This window comes from Salarias fasciatus, chromosome 2 (genome assembly GCF_902148845.1).
Source record: "Salarias fasciatus chromosome 2, fSalaFa1.1, whole genome shotgun sequence".
Taxonomy (NCBI): domain Eukaryota; kingdom Metazoa; phylum Chordata; class Actinopteri; order Blenniiformes; family Blenniidae; genus Salarias; species Salarias fasciatus.
In genome coordinates this window covers 17,215,443-17,238,012 of record NC_043746.1, presented here as the reverse complement: position 1 = coordinate 17,238,012, position 22,570 = coordinate 17,215,443, and the positions used below count along the sequence as shown (strand labels likewise).

The following is a 22,570-nucleotide window of genomic DNA, read 5'->3' as shown; positions in this document are numbered from 1 at the left end:
TATGCTGAAATTATAATGCAACTTTATTATTTAAATATCTTGAGGTTCCACCTTGAAGAAAACCAGAACGTTTGTGTGTGCTTGTTTTAACTCTGTGGCTTTCTCTGTCTAGGACTGGGATTCAGTATTGCTGGAGGGATCGGGAACCAGCATATCCCAGGAGACAACAGCATCTATATCACTAAGATCATCGAAGGAGGAGCTGCTCAGAAAGACGGACGGCTGCAGACCGGAGACCGCCTGCTCGCTGTACGAACCCCCACCTCACGCTGACTCAGTCACAGAATTGATCCACAAATCAGACACGCATTTCATTTCATTTGTTCGTGTATTTGACTTGCAAACATTGTAACTTCCACGTATAGATTGCATAGACGACTCTTTGTGTCTGAGTGGGCACAGTATGAGCTGCATGGACATGTCGCGCTGTTTATGAGAAACATTTCACACGACACACTCTCCTCTGGCTGGTTGATCTGAAGCTAAGTGAGACCATATATGATCATTTATGACTTTAACAAAAAATTGAACTATAATAAAGCCCAAGAACAGAATATGATGGTAAGAGATGTTTAGATGAATTATGGCTGTACATGATTAATATTCAGCAGTTTTCACAACAAAAACAGTCCCTCTCTGCTGATGTTTCATAAGCTCCCACAAATGTTTTGCTATGCTGAAATTCTGTCTCATCTTCATGAAAAGTTAATTACGTAGATTATGGAGGTGAGGCCACAATGCTATGTTGTTGTACATGAGACTGCTTGTTTCAGTCCTTGTGATTGTAGCAAAACACAAAACCACAATTGCACGCCATCCTGAAAACCGCCTTATTTAATTGGATCGTTGACTTTAAAAACAAAGTACTGCTGGTACTACTTGAGTTAAATGTCAGGCTCCAATGCAAATATTTTCCAAGAAATTTCATTTCAGAGATGAGTTCAAACATGATCTCTGCGTAACAGCAGTATATATGTTATTTCTATATTTCAGTGGCATCTCTTAGTCCTGGGGTGCGGATGTTCTGCATGTTATGGATGTCTATCTGCTCCAATACACCTGATTCATCAAACTTCTGCATCACTGGATATCACGTACTTGATTCAAATCATGCATGTTGTTGCAAGGACACGTGAAACATGCAGTGTAGTTGTTCAGGGCTGGAAAATGGGGAGTTTGGCGTGCAGGGCAGTGAGTGCAGACGATCCAAAATGTCTCATCATACTGAAAAAAAATTATAATTTTTTTTTATTATCAACACTTGTGGCATACTGTACTGCTCGCCGGTTCTGTTATTTTATTGACAGTGATAAAATATGAGGTGTTTATAAACTTTTGACTGACAGTTTATTTCCAGGGAGAGGAATCTTAAAAGAGAAATTCAGAGCATCCTTTCTACCCCCCCCCTACCTACTGCTTTTGACCCCTGTTAACGCCGCAGGAACCACCAACACTTCGCTCTGCCACTGAAATGTACCGAGATCTCCTCATAGCTCGGAGCGATGATTCATTATTGTGTTGGCTGGTGTGATGACTGCTGTGATGCATGATGTTGTCACAGTGCGGCGAAGACACGAGGCTCTCAGGTGTTGATACAAGGATTTTTTTTTCCTCCCTCATCCTCGCCTTTCTCGACAACCATGACATTCAGGTGAACAACATCGTGCTGCAGGACGTGCGTCACGAGGAGGCCGTGGCTGCACTGAAGAACACCTCTGACATGGTCTATCTGAAGGTGGCCAAGCCGGGACCCGTGCATCTGAACGACATGTACGCCCCTCCAGACTACTCCAGCAGTACGTATCTACTTCTTCTTGGAGTTATTGTCACTCAGCAGGCAGATGCAATACACATGCATCTTTATTTATATTATTATTATTTTTTTTTTTTACATTAGAGAAAGAGAGGTATTTATAAATCGGGTTCATCTCCCCATGTTTTGCAATGGGATTTGTCCTTTTATCTTTTACAGAAGATGTTTTCTGAATTTTTCGGTTAGATCACTGTTCTCTCCCCAAAACTGCTATGCCCAGACACCCACATAGTCAGTGTAGTGAAAACACACACACACACACACACACACACACACACACACACACACACACACACACACGCTCCTTCCCACTGCAACAACAAGCGCAGTTCTTTGCCTCCCACTGAGTGTGGACGGTTTCTCACATCCCACCTGCTCATGAGAGCCCACGATCTTCAGCTGCAGCATCTCAAAATTTCCACAGAGCAGTGATTTAGTATTGGAGAGTGGCGTTTGCAGGGTTTAAATATAAAAATATATCCTTAATATTTGCTGCTGTTGGTGTTTCAGTGAGCTGTTAAAGCAGAATTAGGCCTGCTCTCACTCTGACATGAGCAGCCGTGGTCAGATGATCTGGACTTGAAACGCTTTTTCATCATGCCCAGATGCTTCTGTCAAGAACGTACATTCAGAGGAAAGGGGTGGGGTTTATCCATGCAGTCTGGGTTTTGCATGCATGCATGCACAAGGGCTGCATTCACATGTGAGAAACATGTTCCCCAGGAGAGAATTCAGATTGAAGACATCAGGTGAAGCATCCCTGATCTGATATTAGTCGGTGCTAGTTACCAGCTGTTTAACAATCGACACAGACAATTCATATTAATTCATATGTTTGAAAAAAAAAAAAAAAAAAAAGCTATGTCTATTTTCTAAATGTCATTTTGATTCTTCATAGGAAAACACTGGTCTTATTTTTGTGGTTTGGCCACTATTCATATTACTAATAATATCATTGTTCTCACTCTGCTAATTGCTCAGCTCAGAAAATGTGAATACGCTACTAACAAAGACTCTAAATGCAGTAAGAAGTATGAGTAGTCACCCAAGCAAGCTTTACACAAAAAGCACAATTTAGGCAAACCGATATGGAAGAGTCATTGAATGCTGCAGGTAAAATATGACTAAACCTTTGATTCATTTAATTCAGTTCAGCATTTTTACAGAGCGACATCTTGGCTTCTCTTTCTACCTCTTGAAGTTTTTACAACTGATGTTCAACAGAATTATTTGGACACTGTTTTCAAGTTGCCAAATCAAAGGAATACCTGCGTATTTCTTATTGAAGGTAGCGGAACGGGACACAAGACAAAATCAAAGTTATGACAAAGTCAGATATGCATGGAAATAGTTCTTTCTTTTTTAACAGCAGGGTGGCATGGTGGAACATTGGTGCCCCCAGGGTCATTCACCATGGCTGCATGGCATTTGAGCCTCCATTCATCTTATGAACACTTTGTCTAGCTCAGGGTCACAGTGTGCTGCAGCCTGCTACAGCCCATCCCAGAATACTATAGGTGAAGGCAGCGTTCACTAGCCAATTCCTCACAGGGCAAACACACTCATTTTCACAGCAGAGTCACCAATTAGCCTCAAACGCATGCTTTTGGACTGCGAGGAGAAAGCCGTAGTTCCTGGAGGAAAACCTGTGCACAGGGAGAACATGCAGACTTTACAGAGGAAGCCTCCAAAGCCTAATCTGGAAATGGGACTGGGAACTTCTGACTGTGAGGCAGAGTGCACCTCTGCTGCCCTAATGCTGCTGTTCTTTTAAAGGTTAATGTTTGTTGTGGTTTTTGAGATATGTTGAGATTCTCGGCTCATTCGTTGAAGCCTTTGAAAATTGACAGCAGAGACATGCTTTTGTAGCGCAGTTGGAGCTCCACATATAGTCTTTGAGGAGTGAAGCTCCTAAACTGAGACACTGTTATTGCTCACAGTGACACAGAAGTCATGAAAACTTTTTTCATACTTTGATAAAGAAGTAATGGATGGAAATTTAGAGGTGGCAGACTCTGATTGTCCTGGTCGCGCCTGCGTTGTAATCATTCTTTCTTTCCCCCTACTGGCCTGGCCCTCCCTCCAGCCTTCCCCACCATGGTGGACAACCACGTCAGCCACAACTACATGGGACCAATGGAACCCAAGCCTGTGTACCCCCCACCCCAGGTCACCCCGTCCAGGTATTCGCCTGTTCCCCGCCACATGCTTGGAGAGGAAGACTTCACAAGGTACGTTCCAGGCTGGCTCCTCCATTAATGCTCACTCTCCAGTACAGTACATTCATACAGCACTATAAGAGTCTAGGACTGAATAATCGGTGCTTTTTTTGTGCAGCTCAGGAAGTGATGTTTTTGGTAATTACTGGTGTTAGTTAAAGTGGATTAAATGCACTCTTGTTAACATGTAGTTAGACATTGGTTTGACTTCCCATCAGCCTCCATTTTGATGCTGTTTCACAGCCGGTTCCAGGGTGTGTTTGATGATGCATGTGTGTACAGCACTTTTAATTCACCTCCTAGTGTACGTTGAAGAACAAAAGCAAAGCCCACTTCAGAATTTTCCTGTTCATTGGATCCCTGGTGGTGCATACTGTATGATAGCTGGTCAGTGAGTGGTGGGTGAGTAGTGTACTGAGGGAGGCCCTTTGTCGCTTCTTGTACTTGTTACAACTGTGTTTTAACCTCTGACCTCCTATCCAAGTACTGGATCAGAAGCGGCATTCATAGTTGCTTGATTGGAGCGTCCCACGAGGCCTTGAGTCAGCTTAACCCATAGCTCTGGGGAGGCTCTATTCCCTTTGGTCCGCCTGTGTGTATGTGTTGCTGCATGCAAGTGTTTGTGTGTGTGTGTGTGTGTGTGTGTGTGTTGCGGTTGTGAGTTTGTTGCTGGATGAGTGTTTATGTTACCCTGCAATGTCCTTGTACAAGCTGTCTACATGACTTGTATGTGCATTTGTCGCATCCCTGTTGGTATGTGTGCTTTATTTGTGTCCTACACTTGTCCAGTTCACTGTGATTCCTGTACCCCACAGCAGGGCTGAGCCTATTTACAGTGTCATCCACAAACCTGGGGACAGCAAGGTGCCCCAGGCCCTCTACAGAGGCTTCTGTCCTTCCCCTGCTCCCTTGTGCCAAGGCCCACTCCCCTTCTCTGGCAGGTACTAACCTAGTCCATCACGCCTTGCTTAGCTAACCCTCCTCTCTGTAGCTCAGCATCTGGATCTGGCCTCAGACAGGAGTAGCGCCACAGGTTCAAAGGCCACCTGTCTCAGCAGTACTGTGCTGTGCCACATCTGTGTACATTTGAAATTAAAAGCAGAGAAGATGGACGGAGAGGAGAAAGAGAGGAAAGGGAGGGTTAGACGGGGTGGCAGGGTGATATCTGTGCTTCTTTTGGCGTTCTGTGTCTGTGCTCGCATGTCAGTGTTTCCCCGCTTCATTTTTCCTTTACTGCTATATGTTCTGCTTTGTGTCGCAAGTTTGAGTGTGTTGGTGCTTTTTTGTTTGCTTGTGTGTATTTCACACTGTTTTGAGCTCATCTATCGCTGTTCAAATGAAAAGTGCTGTTCACAAAATACAGTAAGAGCTTTTGATAATAAAGCCCAAATGAAAGAAATTTTCTTATCACACGTGTGTGTGGATTTTTGTTTATTTTCACTCACACACTTATTATCTGACCATCAGTTCTCCACTAATCTGCTCTTGTGTATGAATCTCAAACAATCACGGCTTGCTTCTCGTCGTTTAAAATGGAGCCGTACCTGCTCTTCACAAACACATCACCACAGGAGAGCAGCCGAAAGGGCTTCACGCTCCCACAAGCTGCTCCATTCCATCTGTCGGCAGGCATTGATAAAGCAAAGCCTCTATCTCAGACCAGGCTACTTCCACTAGTGGTGACCAGACCACACAGTAACATACATTTAATTCATGGCTGAGCTCGTGTGTATGTGTGTTTTGTTTTGTTTTTTTTTTCGTTTCACTTTGGTATTACTAAATGTGCAAAATGCCTCCCGCTTTGTCCGCTGTGCATCACTTCATGAATGAATGCTCTGATCTTTCTGTGTGAACTGTGACTTTTATGTAATGTGTTTGTGGTAAATTGAGCCTACATTGTGTGGCATCATGTCTGCCATGCACAGATGACAGTATGTGCTTTTTTCTGAGTGCATTAGTCTGTGTTCACACTTGTGATATACAGTTCTCTGGCCAAAGCAGGAAAAAAGAAAGGGCTTTCTTTTTGGTGCTCACAATAGCATTTCAAGGCGGGCACATTGATTTGATTCACATGCAAAATGTAGAAGAAATGCGACTGTAAATTCACCAAAACGTCCTATAAACAGTGGCAAAAATCCTTGTGTTGGATGAGCTAATAAATATCTGTTGCAAGAAAATGGTGATTTGTACTCTGTTGCAGCCTGTTTGTAGTTGGTTTAGATGCTGTTGGTTTGTTACAGTCAAACTGCATCAGGTTTCGTTTGGACTGAGATTTAGACCCACTTTAAACGGGCTTCTCTCTGTGGAGTTCAGATGGCGACGTTCACAAGTTTACAAATGAACCCCCACTGAAAGATCAATTACACCAGAGTTTTGTTTTATTTGGATGAGACCTGCAGAGTGAGAACACACCATGTCTCTTTCCTGAGGTTTGGCTGTAACTGTAATCAGGTTGTTTTGTTTAAAAAAAAAAAAAAAAAAAAAAAAGGAAGAAGAGAGAACAGGGAGGATAGTGTGGCTGACTGGAGCAGCACAGACAATTCTGGTTTCACTGTCTGGAATGTTTTTTTTTTTTTCTTTTTCCTCCTTGTATGCAAATATAAACAGAGATTCTCGCTGTTACCATAAATGCAACAGGGAGTATGTGGCCTGATCCAGTACAGGCCAGCAGACCAGTAGCGGCAGACAGTCCTGCAGCCGTCATGATTCATCTGCACACTGGGAAAACCAGGCCATGCACTCTAGTCTTCCCCATCTCATCACCCACGCTGCCAGCACCTATCACACACGAGTACCGTAAGCGCTGATATTTGCTCACAGTGTGCTGACACACGCGCAGACATATGTGCATACCTGTTATGTATATTGCGAATACCACTCGGCCAGTAAATTTACTGTGCAAAAGATCACAGCCTGCAAACTGTGTCACCAAGCACGAGCCCGTTTCTGTCTGCCGTTTGATCGGAGAGGTGTGGCATTGTCTTCGAGGGCATCGTGACTGACTTGAGCCCGATCGCAGCTGATGCGCACCCAAATCCATTGAACTTAACAGGCCGAGAGCAGACGCTTCCCTCCGGCAGCGTCCCCCGTTGGCTCCGACCGGGAAAGGTTATTTCAGATGGCTGCTATAGTGAGCGCAGGTTTGCGCAGAAGTGGAGCAGGCTGGTTGTGAGAAATGAGTCATAGCTTGTATCGGCCCTCTGCCCATCTGCACATCCCCCTCAATAGTGTCATCACAGACACATGCCCCGACACCCCCCTCCCCTTTCTCCATCTGATATTTCCCCTTTTTCTGGAATTATATTAACACGAATCAGTAGCTCCTTTGAATCTTTGTTTTTGGCCACACCGGACTCGATAACAGATAAAACCTCTGTGTCTCATGGGCTTGTTTGGTGTAAACATGCATCTGCGCGTAATGATGACAGTGCTCACAATCACTAAGCAAGCGGTTCAGCTCTGCCAGTCATACGAGACTCAGTTGTGGCTCGACTATAATTTTCTGCTCCTCTCATTCATGTTATTAGGATGGCAAAATATTAGAAACACCTCTCAGTGTCATGCAGTCCTCACACACCAGAACTCTGTACTTAAAACCTTTCAGACAATTTCAAGCATAACACAAGATTTTCACTTTTGTGGAAGCAGTGGTTTTTGTACTGGCTAACATTAGACAGCTAAGATGTGTGTAACTAATGAAGTGGCCAGTGAGTGTAATTATATTGGGCAAAAGTGTGCCATCATGGTGATTTCTGATCAGTTTCCTTACTCATTGCTCATCCTAATTACATGCCCTATCTGCAGCTACAATCAGAAAAGAGTGAATTTCAGTGACAAGAAGTCTTGGAACAGATGGTGTGGCCCCCACACAGTCCTGATATCAACATCACTGAGTCAGTCTGGGATCACATGAAGAGACGGAAGACTCAGGATCAGCCTAAATATACAGAACTGTTAGAAAGTCTTCCAAGATGCTTCTTTTTGAGCAAATCGTTGCTTTACTTTTAGTGTGCAGAATCGCACACAGCACCGGTTGGCCTCTTCACAACAGCCTGAGTAAAGCAGCAGCACGTGAGCTAATCATTAACTTGGTGAGTCTCACACACGCACAAAAACAAAACCTTTGGATTTGTACGGGAAATCGAGAAATCATTAACGCTGACCCCTCCTGCAGATTTACGTGTGCTCATCTCAGTCATTGATATCTTATCACTCATTAGTCATCGTGAAAGAAGTGACGAATCGACAACTTTAAATCCATGAATGGATAAAACCAGCACAAAAGAAGAAATAAGATAGCATACACCTTGTTCCATACACATAATCTATGGGAGAAAGGGAGAGTTATAATGCTGCAAGAGGCACTGGCTGTCTGTGGAAAATGGCGTCTATCTGCAGCGTCCACCATTAATCAGTCAAGCGGAGCCAATTACTGGGCTGAGGCCAGGGCATCATGACCCGCTGAACCCTACAGCCTAGATATCCATTCACAGCTTCAGGATCGAGCTGCGACTGCCTCAGCCAAAACACGGAGGCACAGAGGGAAAATATAGTGGTGGGCGGGAGGATGGCTTCTGAATTAGAGAAATGGCTGGGCGCAAAGAGAGGGTTTTTGCCGCTCTGTAACTGTTTACATTCCTGGCATGGATGAAAAGAAGAATGGGAGGGAAGGAGGGGAAGCGGGTCTTCTGATGGAGGGGGAGGGCCTGATCCCTTCGCTAGGTTTTTTTTCCATTAAGAGAATCAAGGCAGTTCATAACCTATAGACATAGAAAAGCAGATAGTAGCGCTAAATGTAACATAATAAAAAGACGCTGACCTTGTGTGTTGGATTATTACACAATCATCTGTATGTTAGTCTTCTCTCAGCAATTCTATACGCTGTCCACTGTAGAGACGATAGACCATCACATATCAGTCATGAATGTGAGTCCTCGAGCTTCTCAACTTGTTTACACTCTAGCAAATTAACAAGGACCTTCTAGGAATCTATCTGCCTCGTCTCCAGAGAGCCAGGCTGACAGACAGGAATGCTGGTGTGCTGTGTTGAAGGGGGCCGAGCTCACTGCAGCATCACAGCACAGACGAGGGAACAAAACAGTCCGAAATGGGCTCCAACCTGGATTATCTGCAGGCCAATACAAGGGAAGGAAGAAACGTCTGCTTTCTCCTGCGGAATGGAAAAAAACGCCACACCTATAAGGTAGCGTTAGGGTTAAGTTTCTCGTTTTGCTTGTGATTGTCACTAGCTCAAGAGGAGCTGTTTCCCATCACTGCACACAGGGATGAGATAGGGAGCACAAGGCCCGGAGTTGCTAAAATTGGAGCCCAACACTTCTGTAGAAGGCCAGATAGGGAGAGGGAGTTAAGGAGTAATGCTGAGCTGAATAATGTGCCATAGCCAACATGTTCTCAGTCAACATCTCGTCTTCCATGTCGCTGAGGAGCCTGCATGAACGCACAGTTAGGAAATGCTCATTCAGAAGCAAGCACCGTATCTGGATCCGAAGGTAACCATCTGTGTGCTTTGTCAAACCGAAATGAAAAGCTCAAAATGGAGAGGGAATTTATTTTAATCTGGTTTTGTTTAAAGGCATGTCAGTCGTTTCAGTGCATGTATAGACGATCACTTTTTTGTTTAATTGAATTCGTCCTTTCTTTCCCTGGTTCTAATACTGTGTGTTTTGGGGGAAATAAAACTCATCAGTAAGTATAGTAATAATATGTTCTTGAATCACCCCTGTCGAATCTTAACTTATAAGAAGAGCTACCACATGAATACTGACCTGTCATCTGTAGTGCCGTTACAACAACCCTCTGCTAGCTTCAGTTCATTTAAAATGAATAGAGCTGCACTGTCTTGCTGAAGGCACCGTTTTACTATTCAGGACTTTCCATATTCTTCCGCTCTTTTAGTGCAGCAGTCGGCTCTTTTTCCAGTCGGTCATGGGTATGATACTGAAAGTCTGGAATGCTGCCTCAGCTGCCATCGATGGCAAAATGGTCCTAACAGCAAGTCTGAGCGCAGCCATTAGGGATTGAGTAGGAATTGTTCCTGTAGACCTCAGGCTGAGTACTGCAAGAGAAGACCACTAATGGGAACCATGCAGTGTTTTCTGTTGAGAGGAAACTGTGTGTCTGCGTGCACATATGTGTGTGTGTGTGTCTCAACTGTTTTGACTTCCTGCGTGTGCGTGTGTCTGTGTGTGTGTTTGCATTTGTGTGAAGTGCGATCTCAACGGGCCTGTGCTGGACTGTAGCTGTGGTTCGGCCTCTCGAGCATCTTAAAACCGAGGCAGTCTGAATATCCTGCTGAAGGATGAGTCATAGCAGCTAAAGTGAAGCTTTGGCAGGTCTGTCGAGCAGGAGGTGGCTCATTGTATGTTAATGTGAGTGGGTGTTTAAGTGTGTACATCTCCATGAGATTTCCATGCATCGGCAGGAAACACCAACAGATAATCGACTTCTGACTCCAATCAAGTTGCTGCTTGTGTTGTGGCATTGAAGGAGCGGGGCTGCTCACGTGGTTATCTGCAATTATCTTTATTAGCATTGTGATTAGTGCATGTTTATCACTTTGTTAACCATTGTTCTCTACCAGTAAGTGGTATCTTGTACGTATCCCTTATAAATTTTGTATTTACAGTGCTTACTTTAAAATATATACACAGGATTTACAGTTATGGACCAGAGTGATGTTTGTAGCTGCCTGAACTGGATGCATGTGACATTCTGTGATTATACATGGAGTAAGCCAAAAGAAGATGGCTGTTGGTGCAAACGGCATCAATGAACTCCTGTTTTTGCATTTCCTATTACAGTTTGAATCATATTTGTTTCTCTCTCGCTGGGTCTCTCTTCTGTGCCGTGTCCCGCCCTTCACCCTGACACTGTCTCTCCGTTTGGCAGGGAGCCGAGGAAAGTGTTGCTGCACAAGGGCTCCACAGGTCTGGGCTTCAACATCGTTGGCGGGGAGGATGGAGAGGGGATCTTCGTGTCTTTCATCCTGGCCGGAGGGCCAGCCGACCTGAGCGGCGAGTTGAGGCGTGGCGACCGGATTCTCTCGGTCAGTATTTCACTGCTTACCCTCTTCAGTTGTGTCAGATTTGAGTTGGCGGGATTTTCCGTCCCTTCCCTGCTGTCAGAATATTGATGATGAGATAATGGGAGGCCTCGCAGTCAGAAACGGTGCAAGCATCTGCCGTCTTCAAGTGGTGTGCCAAATTCGTAACAGCGAATACAGTAAAGTTAATTCAATCACTCTGTTGGTGAATCATGACATTTTCATACATACTTACTCTATATAAAACTCAGTCATGTCCATCTGTCCTGAAAGAACTTTTTTTTTTTTTTTACATATATAGACTGCAGGTCGTCAGTGTATTGATTTTTACGTCCAGTGACTCCCTCCTCTTATCTAATCTGGGGTTGTTCTCACTACATGTATCCCTGTCTGATTTCCTTTAGGTGAATGGTGTGAACCTAAGGAATGCCACACATGAGCAGGCAGCTGCGGCACTGAAGAGAGCTGGACAGACTGTCACTATCATTGCTCAGTACAGGCCTGAAGGTGAGGCGCTGCTCGTGATGTCTTACTGTGTATTCATACTGCCTTGCCGATGCCCGATCCCGTCAGATCCTGGCCCGCTAAGCGAGGTAGGGCCCCTGGTCAGTACGTGGATGGGAAACCACCAGGAATCCTGGGTGAATGCAGTGTGAGAGTGAGTGGTTGGTGGTGCTCAGAGTGGTCAATGGTAAGGTTTGGCAGCCTTGCTTCCATCAGTCTACACCAGGGCAGCTGTAGCTACATATGTAGCTTACCGCCATTGAGTATGGAGTGAATGAATTATGCAGTTATAAGGCCACTGAGTAACCTGAAAAGTGCTATATAAAGGTTCTCCTAAACTTTACATTACATCTACAACAGTTAATATCCCTGCATTCATTGATGCTAATCTGACTAAATCCAGTTAAGAGTAAAACTTGTGACAAAGAGGTCATTTTTGAGTCATGATCACTAATTTAAGTAATGATTCAACATTCATCAGTGCTGCAACTTCCAGTCTGAATCTTACAGTGCGAGTTGCACACTGTTAATCTGGGATTGAAGAAAGGACAGCATCCATATTTACCCGACAGCTTATGTCTGTATGGTAAATATAAAGGCAGACCAGAGTCAGGAGACAGCTTGAATCAGTCTGAAGGAATACCAGCAACTCTGAGGCTCAATATTTCAAGTGTGATATTGCAGTTGTTTAACTGGTTAAAATTCCATCTTTCAGGTTAAAAACAACATGTTGATGTTTTATAGGGGATTATGCAACTGACTATTTGGAGGCCAAATTCAGTCTCTGGTAGGTAGTGCACTTAGGGGGAGACCACCAGAATACTGTTGTATTAAATGTGTATAGAGGAAACGAGATGCTGTCCACTAGACAATCGAGATTATAAATTAGCCGGGGTCGTACTAACATATATAATTGTTTTAAAAGGTTGTAACCTTTTACTTTAACTATAACCTCTTAGTTAACTGTAACTGTTTCATACATTCTAATTATTAACACATTTTGTGGAAATTTATAAATATAGTGAATTAAAAAAATAATAATATTTAGCCTTGTGTTTGGTACAAGTGCTAATAGCACAGTGACTTTCTTAAGTGTGGGCTTGACCAGCTTTTGAAAGGGAGCCAGAGAATTTCAAACAGAAGGCTCCCACAGTTGAAATCTGAATGTCTAAGGTTGTATTACAGTATGTCAGAGTAATGTAAAGAAATTAACAACATAAAATTAAAAAGTAAGACGTTTATTAAAAAAAATAATAATGAAGATTCTCACGGTGCAAATAGTGCTCTGCCTTTTGTTGCCTATAAATCTCGTGACACAGATGAAGGTGTGCGTGTGTGTGCGCGCGCGTGTGCGTGCACGCGCGCTTGTGCCGGGAGTTCCTTGGTTACCTAGCAACCTCGTGTTGACTACGAATCTCTTAAATTAATGTTGACGTTGTTGAAGCTTGAACAAAGTTGTCAATTTTTACAATAAGTGAACAAATGACACACAGTTTGTCTTTGACAAAGGTTGCCGGTTTCTCTTTGTTTCCATTTCTGCCGTAAGGAACAGGCTCCCCTGACATGTTGCATTGTGGGAATTGTAGTTTTCTGGATTTTAGGGCTCATGGTTGCCACTGAGGGATTACTTAGCTGGTTGTTTCATGCGAAGTTACCTGTGGGACACGGATACTTGTGGTTTGGTGGTTGTACCGGCGTGCAGTGCTCGGATCGTGCTTTGTTGGTGCGTTAATGGAGCGTTCAGGTGTACCTGGCCGCTGGGACCGGGGCTCCGGATAGGCCGGCTCGGAGCGGTATTCAGCTTCAGGGGCGGCTCCTGTGTGAGCCAACAACAGCGAGGCGGGCAAACCAACCGCTGCCGTCCCTTCCCGGTTCAAACACCCCAGCGAGCTGCCGCTGTTCGAGGATACGGCGAGCGGGCTCCGAGCGGAAAGTGCCAGGTTTCGCTCGCGTTGACGCCGCCGGAGGAAAACTTTCGACGGGTTCGCATCGCGGTGGAAGCGGCAAAGTTTAGCGCCTGTGAGCCGGGCTGAGTGCGGGGATGGGGGATGGGCTCGGATTCAACAGCAGAAGCCGCATGAACTCCCGAATGGCTGGATGAAGAAACCGAAAGAACAGCCACCGTTTTTAATTAATTGAGGACAGACGAGGCTGGAAAGCTCCCAGGAAATACTCACAAGCTGAAACAGGTAGAAACTGCGCGAGTTTCTCGATGAAACATATTTGTATTCATTGCTGTACTGAGGTAGTTTGTTGCCGGAGTCGGTGTACATTCCTCTAATGTCTGAGTCTGAAAGAACTATAATTATCATTTTCCGAGTTAAACCTGCTCTACTTTATATCAACCTTGAGATTAATGATAAGTTCCAGTGTCAGGCGTGTGGTAGCTTCGCCCTCACTGTACTGAAACAACCACCTCTGCGGTGAAACTCCTGCCATTACCTGCAGTCCGAGCTTTTTCGTGGCTTGTTTTTGTCTTTTCTCGATTGAGAGTCTTACTTAAAACCCACATGATGCCGGATGAAGTTGAGCTAAGTTATAATTTATTCACTTGCAGGGCTCATTCAACAGTTGTTTTACAGCTCTTATGTAAGCAGAGCCTTCGGTGGGGGCAGAGAGGTGTGGTCAGACAGGTGTGTGTCAGCTCAGTGCTGCTGCTGGGTTTAAAAGTGACCTCACCTGTGAAATCATCTTTTTATTTACGTTATATCTGGCCGCTGTCTCACCACTCGGCTCCCACAGCTTACTGACCACAGGTCCTGTTTTCATGCTGACTGAAGCAGAACTCGTGTTTTGCTCAGCTCTGGAAATGTTCTCCAAATTTAACAGAGTTTTTCCATAAAATACCAACTCTCTGACCTTATAATGGTTAACCATTGCCCATCCATGTGTTACGGCCTGCTTGGCAGTTTTCTATTTCTCAGTGTTTCAGTCATGTACTGAGCTTGTTACAGTAGTGCTGTAACAGCCCTGTCAACGGATATTGAGAGCTTTGCATGTCAGTTGGGTTTTCAAGTCAGACTATGACAGGAATGTGAAGAGCCATAAGTTGTAGCATGCTCTAAGTCTGCATTTCTTTTAATAAATCTGGAGTTTCGAATGTCTAATAACTCTTCAAGGTCAATTGGATTGAGGTGGAACAACATGCGTGAGTCAGAATAGGATTAATCTACAGCACAAGCTCAGATCAAAACCGGTGTTGGAAGCTTTCCTCTTCGTACTTGGCCATGTGAGTTCATGCTGTCTCGCAGGCTGGGTCATTCAGGCAACATTTTGAATAATGATGTGGCTGGTTGAAGGGAACCTTTGTTTTCCATACCAAATCATGCTTGCTGCTCTGTGCCCCCTTTGTGACTCAGTGAGGGACGCTTATCTGTTTGTGTACACTTCTTAACTGCTGTACATGAACGACTCGAGTGCTGGCAAATGATTGACTTCCTGTGACCCCTCTGGTGACTCGAGATCTGACACCAGTAATTCTGGCATCCTGGCATGTCATTCATTTGAGCAGGAGCCCCAGCGTGTGGAACAGGGACAGTCAGTTGGGAGGGTGAGCACTAGTTTTTGTAGGACAAATTGTTTGGAGATGATTCTCATGGACCGTGACTAAAGGCCAGCAATGAAACCCACAAGAAGCCACAATTTATCCCACCAGCTTTAGCTCCCCTTTATACTCAAGTGGCCCTAAAGGAGGGCATCACCGTGCCTTAACTGTCGTTCAGGAATGGAAATGAGGGGAGTAAGTCCACACACTGCCGAGCTGCTTCATCAAGCAGTGTAATCACACTTGTATCTTCGCATGTAGGAAATGGGAGGAGGGCCATGAAGGAAATGTTACGCTCCATGACCCTCATTAAACTCCCAACAGTCTGCATTACAGAGCTTTGTGGAGGTATTTCAGCCAGGGTCCGCATGTACCTCCTGCACTCTCTAGCTGTGTGTGCGCGTCTGCGTTACCCGGCTCGTCTATCCCTGAGAATATAACACACTCTCACGTTACAAGTACATTGCTGTTGCGTTGCATAACTGGATCAAAAGAGATGCGACTGTCCCCCAAAATAAAAAAAGCTTTACAACTAATGAGGACACGCAGTGGGAGTGAGAGGTACAGAATAGTCCCAGTTTCTATTAGCTGTCTTTTCTTCCTGTGGGTCGCTCCTAAAAATACAGGCGCGCTCTTGAGTATTCGTTGCTTTAAGGGACCAGGTTCTAACAGTCGGAATCGTAGGCTTTCCCAGGACTCTGAAGGTATGTTTGTCAGTAGGAACGTTAATGAATGATTTATGAAGGATTGATCAGTGTTTGAGGCTGAGCTGGTGGAAAATCTATGGATTAACACATAACTTGTTTTTTTATTTCTTTCCTTTCTTCTAAGCTTGAGTCAGTTCTTGAAAGAAAATGTGTCATCGAATAATTGGGGCGCCATAACCTGTTTGTAATTTACATAAACTGTTGGAGGTCACCCACATATTTTTGGGAAGGGGGGGTGTTCCTGTTAGGTTATTGATTGCAAACCGAGTGAGAGGATTGTCAAGACTTTTTAGAGACATTAGAAACGTTACCTCAAACTGTCGTACAGTTGTGTTTAATCCCCATATATGCTTTCAATTTTTTGCTTTCCCAGGCAGTACTGACTGTGTAGCGTGTTAACCACTAAGACCAGAAGAGCACTTACCTTTGGAAAGGTGTAATCATTAATCGATAGGTGATCATTACCATGATGTACCATGTTCAGTAGCTTGGCTGAATTATGTATCTGCTTGTGAATGATCTCAGAACTGAGTCATCAATTCCACCCTGTTAGGGTTTTATTATATTTCCTCTCGGGTCAGGGAAACTTTCAAATCTAGGTTTTTGTTTTGCAGTTTCTATACATTAGCCATATACATATACTGATTTATCATGGCACAACAATTGCCCCCCAAAATCTGTGAGAGTAGGTATGTTCCCATATCTGTGAATAGTTTAGAACAGGTATGTCCAATTTTTATTTTGTTGAGAATCACATTTGAAAAATATTCTAAGAGCATTGCTACTCAGAGGGATATCTGCACTCACTGTTTTTCTCGCTTTATCCAACCTTGTTTTGTCACAAAGCTACCTTGTTCAAAGCAGTGTTGACACTCAAAAGTACAGCACGGTCAAGTGCACATTTTTTATGTGAACCAGATTTTAGAAGTTGTTGCAGGTCTAGAAAGCATGGACACCTCTGGTTTAGAATGAGTGAAATTGTTTGGAAAGGTTTGGAGTTAAAGTAGCTTTTTCTGAATAATTAATCATTACATAAAACACATCTATTGTTAGGAGCAATTTGTTATAATGTTCATGTAAAATCTCGAGTTGCACTTTGCAAACCTGTTGAAATGGAATGACAACAAGTGTAAAGCTATAGAATTGGGATAAAGAATGGTGGCAATGTTACGGAAACATTTTAACAAATTTTGATGTAAATATTCAAAGTCTTTGTAATGTGTCAATTTTTGTTGTTGGAATGCGATGGTTTATTCTCTTTCATAGCATTTGTGTGTTCTGTCAAGGGACTGGGAGTGCCTGTCTGACAGCTTACAGGTGTAGCTTCTCTTTTCTGTTTGGTTATGAAATTCCTAGAACTCACATTGTAATGGATGTTAGTCTGAGATGTTTTCTTTTTTCTTTCTACATCTACACTGCGGGTAGTTAGATTTCCTGTTCAGTTGCACAGAACTCGCATTGTGCTATACATAGTTTGTGTTGCCCAATCGCTCATGTCCTGATGTCACCACGATAAACTGAGGTGCGGCGGCAATTTATGGTTATCTTATGATTCCCGCCCTGACTTCACACAGAGGCTTGAAATCAGTTGTAGGTCAGCACTCTCTCTGCTCCCTGAGTGTCCACAGCATTTAGATGAATCATTTGGATGTTAGGAATGTGAGTGAGCAGAGCGTTTAGCTGCAGCACCTGTGCTACTGATAGCTGCAGTGCTATCTCATTGTCACAGATCACAGCGGTCCTTCAGGTTGGTTGGTGTTACGAAGCAGGGCATTGAGGCTGCCCTCTCTATTTAGCTACTCTTTGTCTTGTCCCTCGGCCCCTCCTCTTCCTCGATGCTGCTTCTGGTGTTCCTTTCTTGTGCCTGAAATCCAAATGGACTAGTCTGAATGGCTTTTTCCGCATGTGGTGTCCCTGTTTTTGGAGTGCTGGAAGGTTGCTCCTGGTTACAGGCAGTCAGGCGGTGTCTGGTTGCCTCACCTTGCTGCGGCGTCACTCTGTTGTATTGTTAACCCTTTGAGCCGAGGCCAGGGCGGAGAGCCGTCGCCGGGACCGGGACAGATTTGTGTTTGCTTTGAATCCCTTTTAGGTTTCAGCAGGTGGTTGGGCCGGGACTGGGAGGGGATCCCAGTTAACAGACCAGAAGTTTGTTTTTGCACCTGCTCAGAACTTTCCTGGAGCCTCAGATTCATCTTTGTAAGCAGCGGGTGTTTATTTTTCAGTGCTACTCCTTGGCTTGTTTGACAAAGAAGTGAACTTTGATCTCGTTCGCATTACGTGAGGCAATGCCAGCTATGAATGATTAAACTCGGGGTAGGAGTCAAACCCCTACAGGCATGGCAATCATAAAAACATGTTGAATGAATTTTGATGGCTTTTTCTTCTCTTTTATAAGGTAATTCAGACACAGATTTGTTGTCTCATTGCTGCAGTGTTTTTGTTACACCTGCTGCTTAATATCATTTAGGGCTTGCTTCTGAAGTGATGGTGGTAAAATTGATAGTTTAAAGAATTTTTTTTCTCTTAATAGTAAGGAATTTTCTGTTAGTGTAGTATTTTGACATGCAATTTGAAATTATTGTGGTTTTTATGTCATAATGTGAATAATTTATCTACAATATTTGGTGCAAATATTTTAGATTTCTACCTAAATCATCGATAATGCACCCATTGAAGGGTTGGACCTGCAGTGATGAGTGAAAGCTCTAGAAAATCTAGAAAACAAACCTCATTGCCCACCTTGCTGGCTTTTTGGGGCCCCAGTGCACTCACATGAGCACCTTAGCCTGTTTGTTGTTCTAGCTGCATCTGTCGGCCTGTTTGTGCGTGCTGTGGATTGCAGTGGCCTTGCTTGTTCCAGGCAACCCTGGAACAGAGCGCACGGCGCACAGCAGACTAATGAGAGCATTCTTAATGAGGAGGTCCAGGTGGACTCGTACATCATCCCATGTTCCTGAGCCACCAACTGGATTTACACACCTATGACAAATGGTCATGCATTTAAAATAGTTGGAGGGCTTCCCTTTTTTTTTTTAACCACACTAAAGAGCCCATGTTGAACTTAATTAATCTATATAATTAATTACCTGACACAGGACATTACTGGATGTGTAAGGCAGATCTGTGATAAACCATCTGTTCCTGGGGTCATTAATCAGCTCAAGGATTCACTGAACCTTTTCCTGCGCTCACTTCAGCTCACTGCTGCACCTCGGTAATGTCATTGTGAAACAAAAGTATTGTGTCACATCCTTTGGTGTGTTTATTTGATCAGTGTCACCTTGCTTTTGGTTGCACCAACCTAAAAACTTGGGGCCACTAATATACACATGGATTTATGGTAAATGACTAGCCATGTAGTACAAAATTGCATTTTTTTCTACTGCTAAAGAAGGAAACGTTGAAAATTCAACAATTGTTCAACCAAAACTTCCTGTGACTTATCGGAGTCATGTGGACATTTTCTTCCCGCTAAATTTAGCTGTGAGGATCAAATTCTTCAGTGTTTTACGTGGCGTCAGTCACAAACCAAAGCATTTTTTGGGCAAGTTATCTTCTCTTTCACATTTAATACTGCAGTCATTGTATCTTGAGCTCCAAGCGCTTCTAAACCCAGCTGACATATGCTCAACGCTGCACCTGAGCTCCTCCTCAATACACACTGTGAGGACTTGTTCTGCTTCTCACATTTCTGTGAATACTAAAACAGTGTTATACATGAATAACTATCTGTTCTTTTAGCTTACGAGCAGTGGTGATGGTACTAATTCAGGGCTATTTCTTTTTTTCTCAATGAATTCACGTTTTGTAAACTTGTAATTTTCTGCGATGTTCTGATACATTGAGAAAAACATGCTATTATGTCCTAGAAAATTCAGTTTTGTCATGGAAATATTGTTTTTGTGTGCAACTCAAAGAAAACAGGTAGTTTTATTGAATTATTTTTTTCCTTCTACTGCTGGGTGGGTTGTTAGAAAGTGTGCTTAGCCACTGACAGTGAGTCAAGCCAAACCCTTTTTCCACGATGTAATAATGGTAATTAATCCAACTGTCCATTAAAATCCAGAAACCTTTCTGAGAAACTGATGTGCTGTTACAAAAGTCAGAACTGTATTTATCCTGTATAACAGACAATAACCTAAAATCATATTGGAAAAACTGCTAATTACACCTGAATTTTTGAGAATAGGCCACAATGAGAAGGTCTGAAGATTTTCACAGAATAACAGAATTTAGTCAGAGGTCAGAGCAGCAAGATTTTGATTTTAAGGTCAGTTCAAATCCCACTTCTCCCAAAAACCCACTGAGGGCTGCGTGAAGAAGAGCATCTGCTGTAAAACTCTGGGTCAAACGGGCTGATTGCAATTATTACTGAAATATGGCCGTATTGTAGTGGCTCTAGGACTGGGCGGTATGGCAAAAATTTCTTATCACGGTTTTTTTTTTTTTTTGTTTTTTGTTTTTTGTTTTTTTTTTTTTTATCATATCGGTTTCACGGTATTTAATGGTATTTTTTTTTCATGTAAGAGTGTTGTTACACACATTTCTTCTAATAAGAAAATAATTACTGCAGTTGATTGCTTTAAATAGCCCATTTTACTGTCATAAGGACTGTATCATGGTTTTTCTTGTCATGTCCAGATTGCGTGATTGCGATCGTTATCTCGACCCACCGCATGCTTTTTTTTTCTCATATGCAGTCCTTTTAGCGAACACATCTTGAATGGACGTCTGACTGCTACTTGCAGATTGAGATGTGGAGGGTGTGGATCTTAGTTTATGACATTCCTGGTACTTTAAAGCGTGTTTTCGGCTAAGGTGGTGAAGCAAATTGCTGGTGTTACCACCGCCGGCTACCACTTTTGCTCGACAGCATTTGCAAAAGATAGTTGTTTGGTCCATGTCCGACCTTTTAAAGCCGAAGAACTTCCAAACCACAGACGTGGCTCCTCTTTTTGGTATTAGTTCCTCTGGGTAAGCAACGTGCGCTTCACTTTGAGAGCTCTCGCCGGCAGCCGTTCTCGGCTCAAAATACACGCTGTGTTGTTGGTGTGCAGCAGTGAAATGGGTCCCCGCTGAAACACGTCACCGCCGCGCACGTTCCGGATGTTGTTTGGGCTATTCATCGGTATATCGATATATAGAAAAATTCATATCGTAACGAAAATAAAGACCGGTTTTCAATACGAACCGGTATACCGCACAGGCCGAAGTGGCTCTATCACTGAAGATGGTGGACAAAGCCAGATGTCTGATAGGATGTGATTCCTGCTGTGGGAGCACATCTGCACCAGTCCACTCATATTTTAAGAGGTGTGCTGCAGCCTGAGACCCGTCGAGGGATTCAAGTTCAAAGGCAGAGACTAATATGTCTGTTATTGATGCAATATTACTCAGGATCTAATCTTAAAATTGATTTCTGTTGATGCTGTTTGCTTTGTTCAAGTTCAGACTGGGTGTGTGTGTGTGTGTGTGTGTGTGTGTGTGTGTGTGTGTGTGTGTGTGTGTGTGTGTGTGTGTGTGTGTGTGTGTGTGTGTGTGTGTGTGTGTGTGTGTGTGTGTGTGTGTGTGTGTGTGTGTGTGTGTGTGTGTGTGTGTGTGTGTGTGTGCGTGCGTGCGTGCGTGCGTGCGTGTGTGTGTGTGCGTGTGTGCGCGCGCGCTGAAAGAGCTGTTTTTGAGCGGCTGTTGACGCCTTGTTTCTTCTTCCATCACAGAGTACAGTCGCTTTGAGTCTAAGATCCACGACCTGAGGGAGCAGATGATGAACAGCAGCATGAGCTCGGGGTCAGGCTCCCTGCGCACCAGTGAGAAACGCTCCCTCTATGTCAGGTAAATAACACACACACACACACACACACACACACACACACACACACACACACAGCTGCGCTCTCCCTCCATCAAAATCCAAAATCTGCAGTCAAAATAACCACTCTTGCGTAACAAACCTGGACCTGTCTGCAGCCCGAACACCCATGTTAGCATAATTGTTCACGCCGTTGGAGTGCAGCAGCATGGCACGTAGGACATGGATCATACCATAAAACGGTTCGTGACAAGCTCTTTGCAGGATAACATTTGATTTAGGTTACATAGGTTGATACTATTCATCAGGACCTGAGAGCTGGCGGACAGACATCCTCATGTTGTTTTGGAGCCTCGCACAGCGTTGATTTTACTTTGTCTAATGTGGATTGACAGCGGAGCTTGTTGGAGTGACCTGTGTTATGACACTTTGGGCCCGTTGCCAAACTGGATGGAGGCTCATTTAGGAATTAAAACAGGTGGCATCCTTCTGCTCACATAAATGCCACGAGTCACAAAGGACACAGAGAGGTCAAGGTGAAAGGACAGCGTGATGTAACTCTGCTGTCAAAGTGCTTCCCTCTATTTCTGCTGAAGCTCTAATACGCGTCACTTAGCCTAAGCTTGATAGCGACATTACTGAATTGATTTCTCCCAAGTTGAACAGCAGCGGCCCTCACTCGGCTGCATCAGAAGCATGTAGGTGTTATCTCATTGGTGGCCCGTCAGAAGAGTGCTAACCGGTCTTACTCATGCCTGTCTTATATACGGAGTCCTGTGAGGCATGTAGAGCCTAGCCTGCTCCCGTGTGGGTGACTAAGCCTGCAGTTATGCTGGGAAGCTGTCGTTTACTGGCTGATGCAGGAACTGCCATGTCCTCCCAGCCTCAGGAATGTGGAGGCATTCACACTGGAA

The 22,570-nt window shown here is 44.0% G+C and overlaps 1 protein-coding gene across 6 annotated transcripts in view; it reads left to right on the top strand.

Moving 5' to 3' along the window:
* The window catches only part of dlg3 (discs, large homolog 3 (Drosophila)), a 69,366-nt gene that overhangs the window by 37,123 nt on the left and 9,673 nt on the right, over positions 1 to 22,570 (top strand). For 3 of the 6 annotated variants that reach the window (XM_030111419.1, XM_030111445.1, XM_030111436.1), the window contains 6 exons: positions 113 to 249; positions 1,652 to 1,796; positions 3,900 to 4,044; positions 10,942 to 11,098; positions 11,500 to 11,602; positions 21,565 to 21,679. In XM_030111419.1, coding sequence (XP_029967279.1) covers positions 113 to 249; positions 1,652 to 1,796; positions 3,900 to 4,044; positions 10,942 to 11,098; positions 11,500 to 11,602; positions 21,565 to 21,679 — 802 coding nt within the window. Of the gene's footprint in view, positions 1 to 112; positions 250 to 1,651; positions 1,797 to 3,881; positions 4,045 to 4,850; positions 4,974 to 10,941; positions 11,099 to 11,499; positions 11,603 to 21,564; positions 21,680 to 22,570 lie in introns of all 6 variants that reach the window. The other 3 variants (XM_030111411.1, XM_030111427.1, XM_030111454.1) reach the window with 2 other exon arrangements.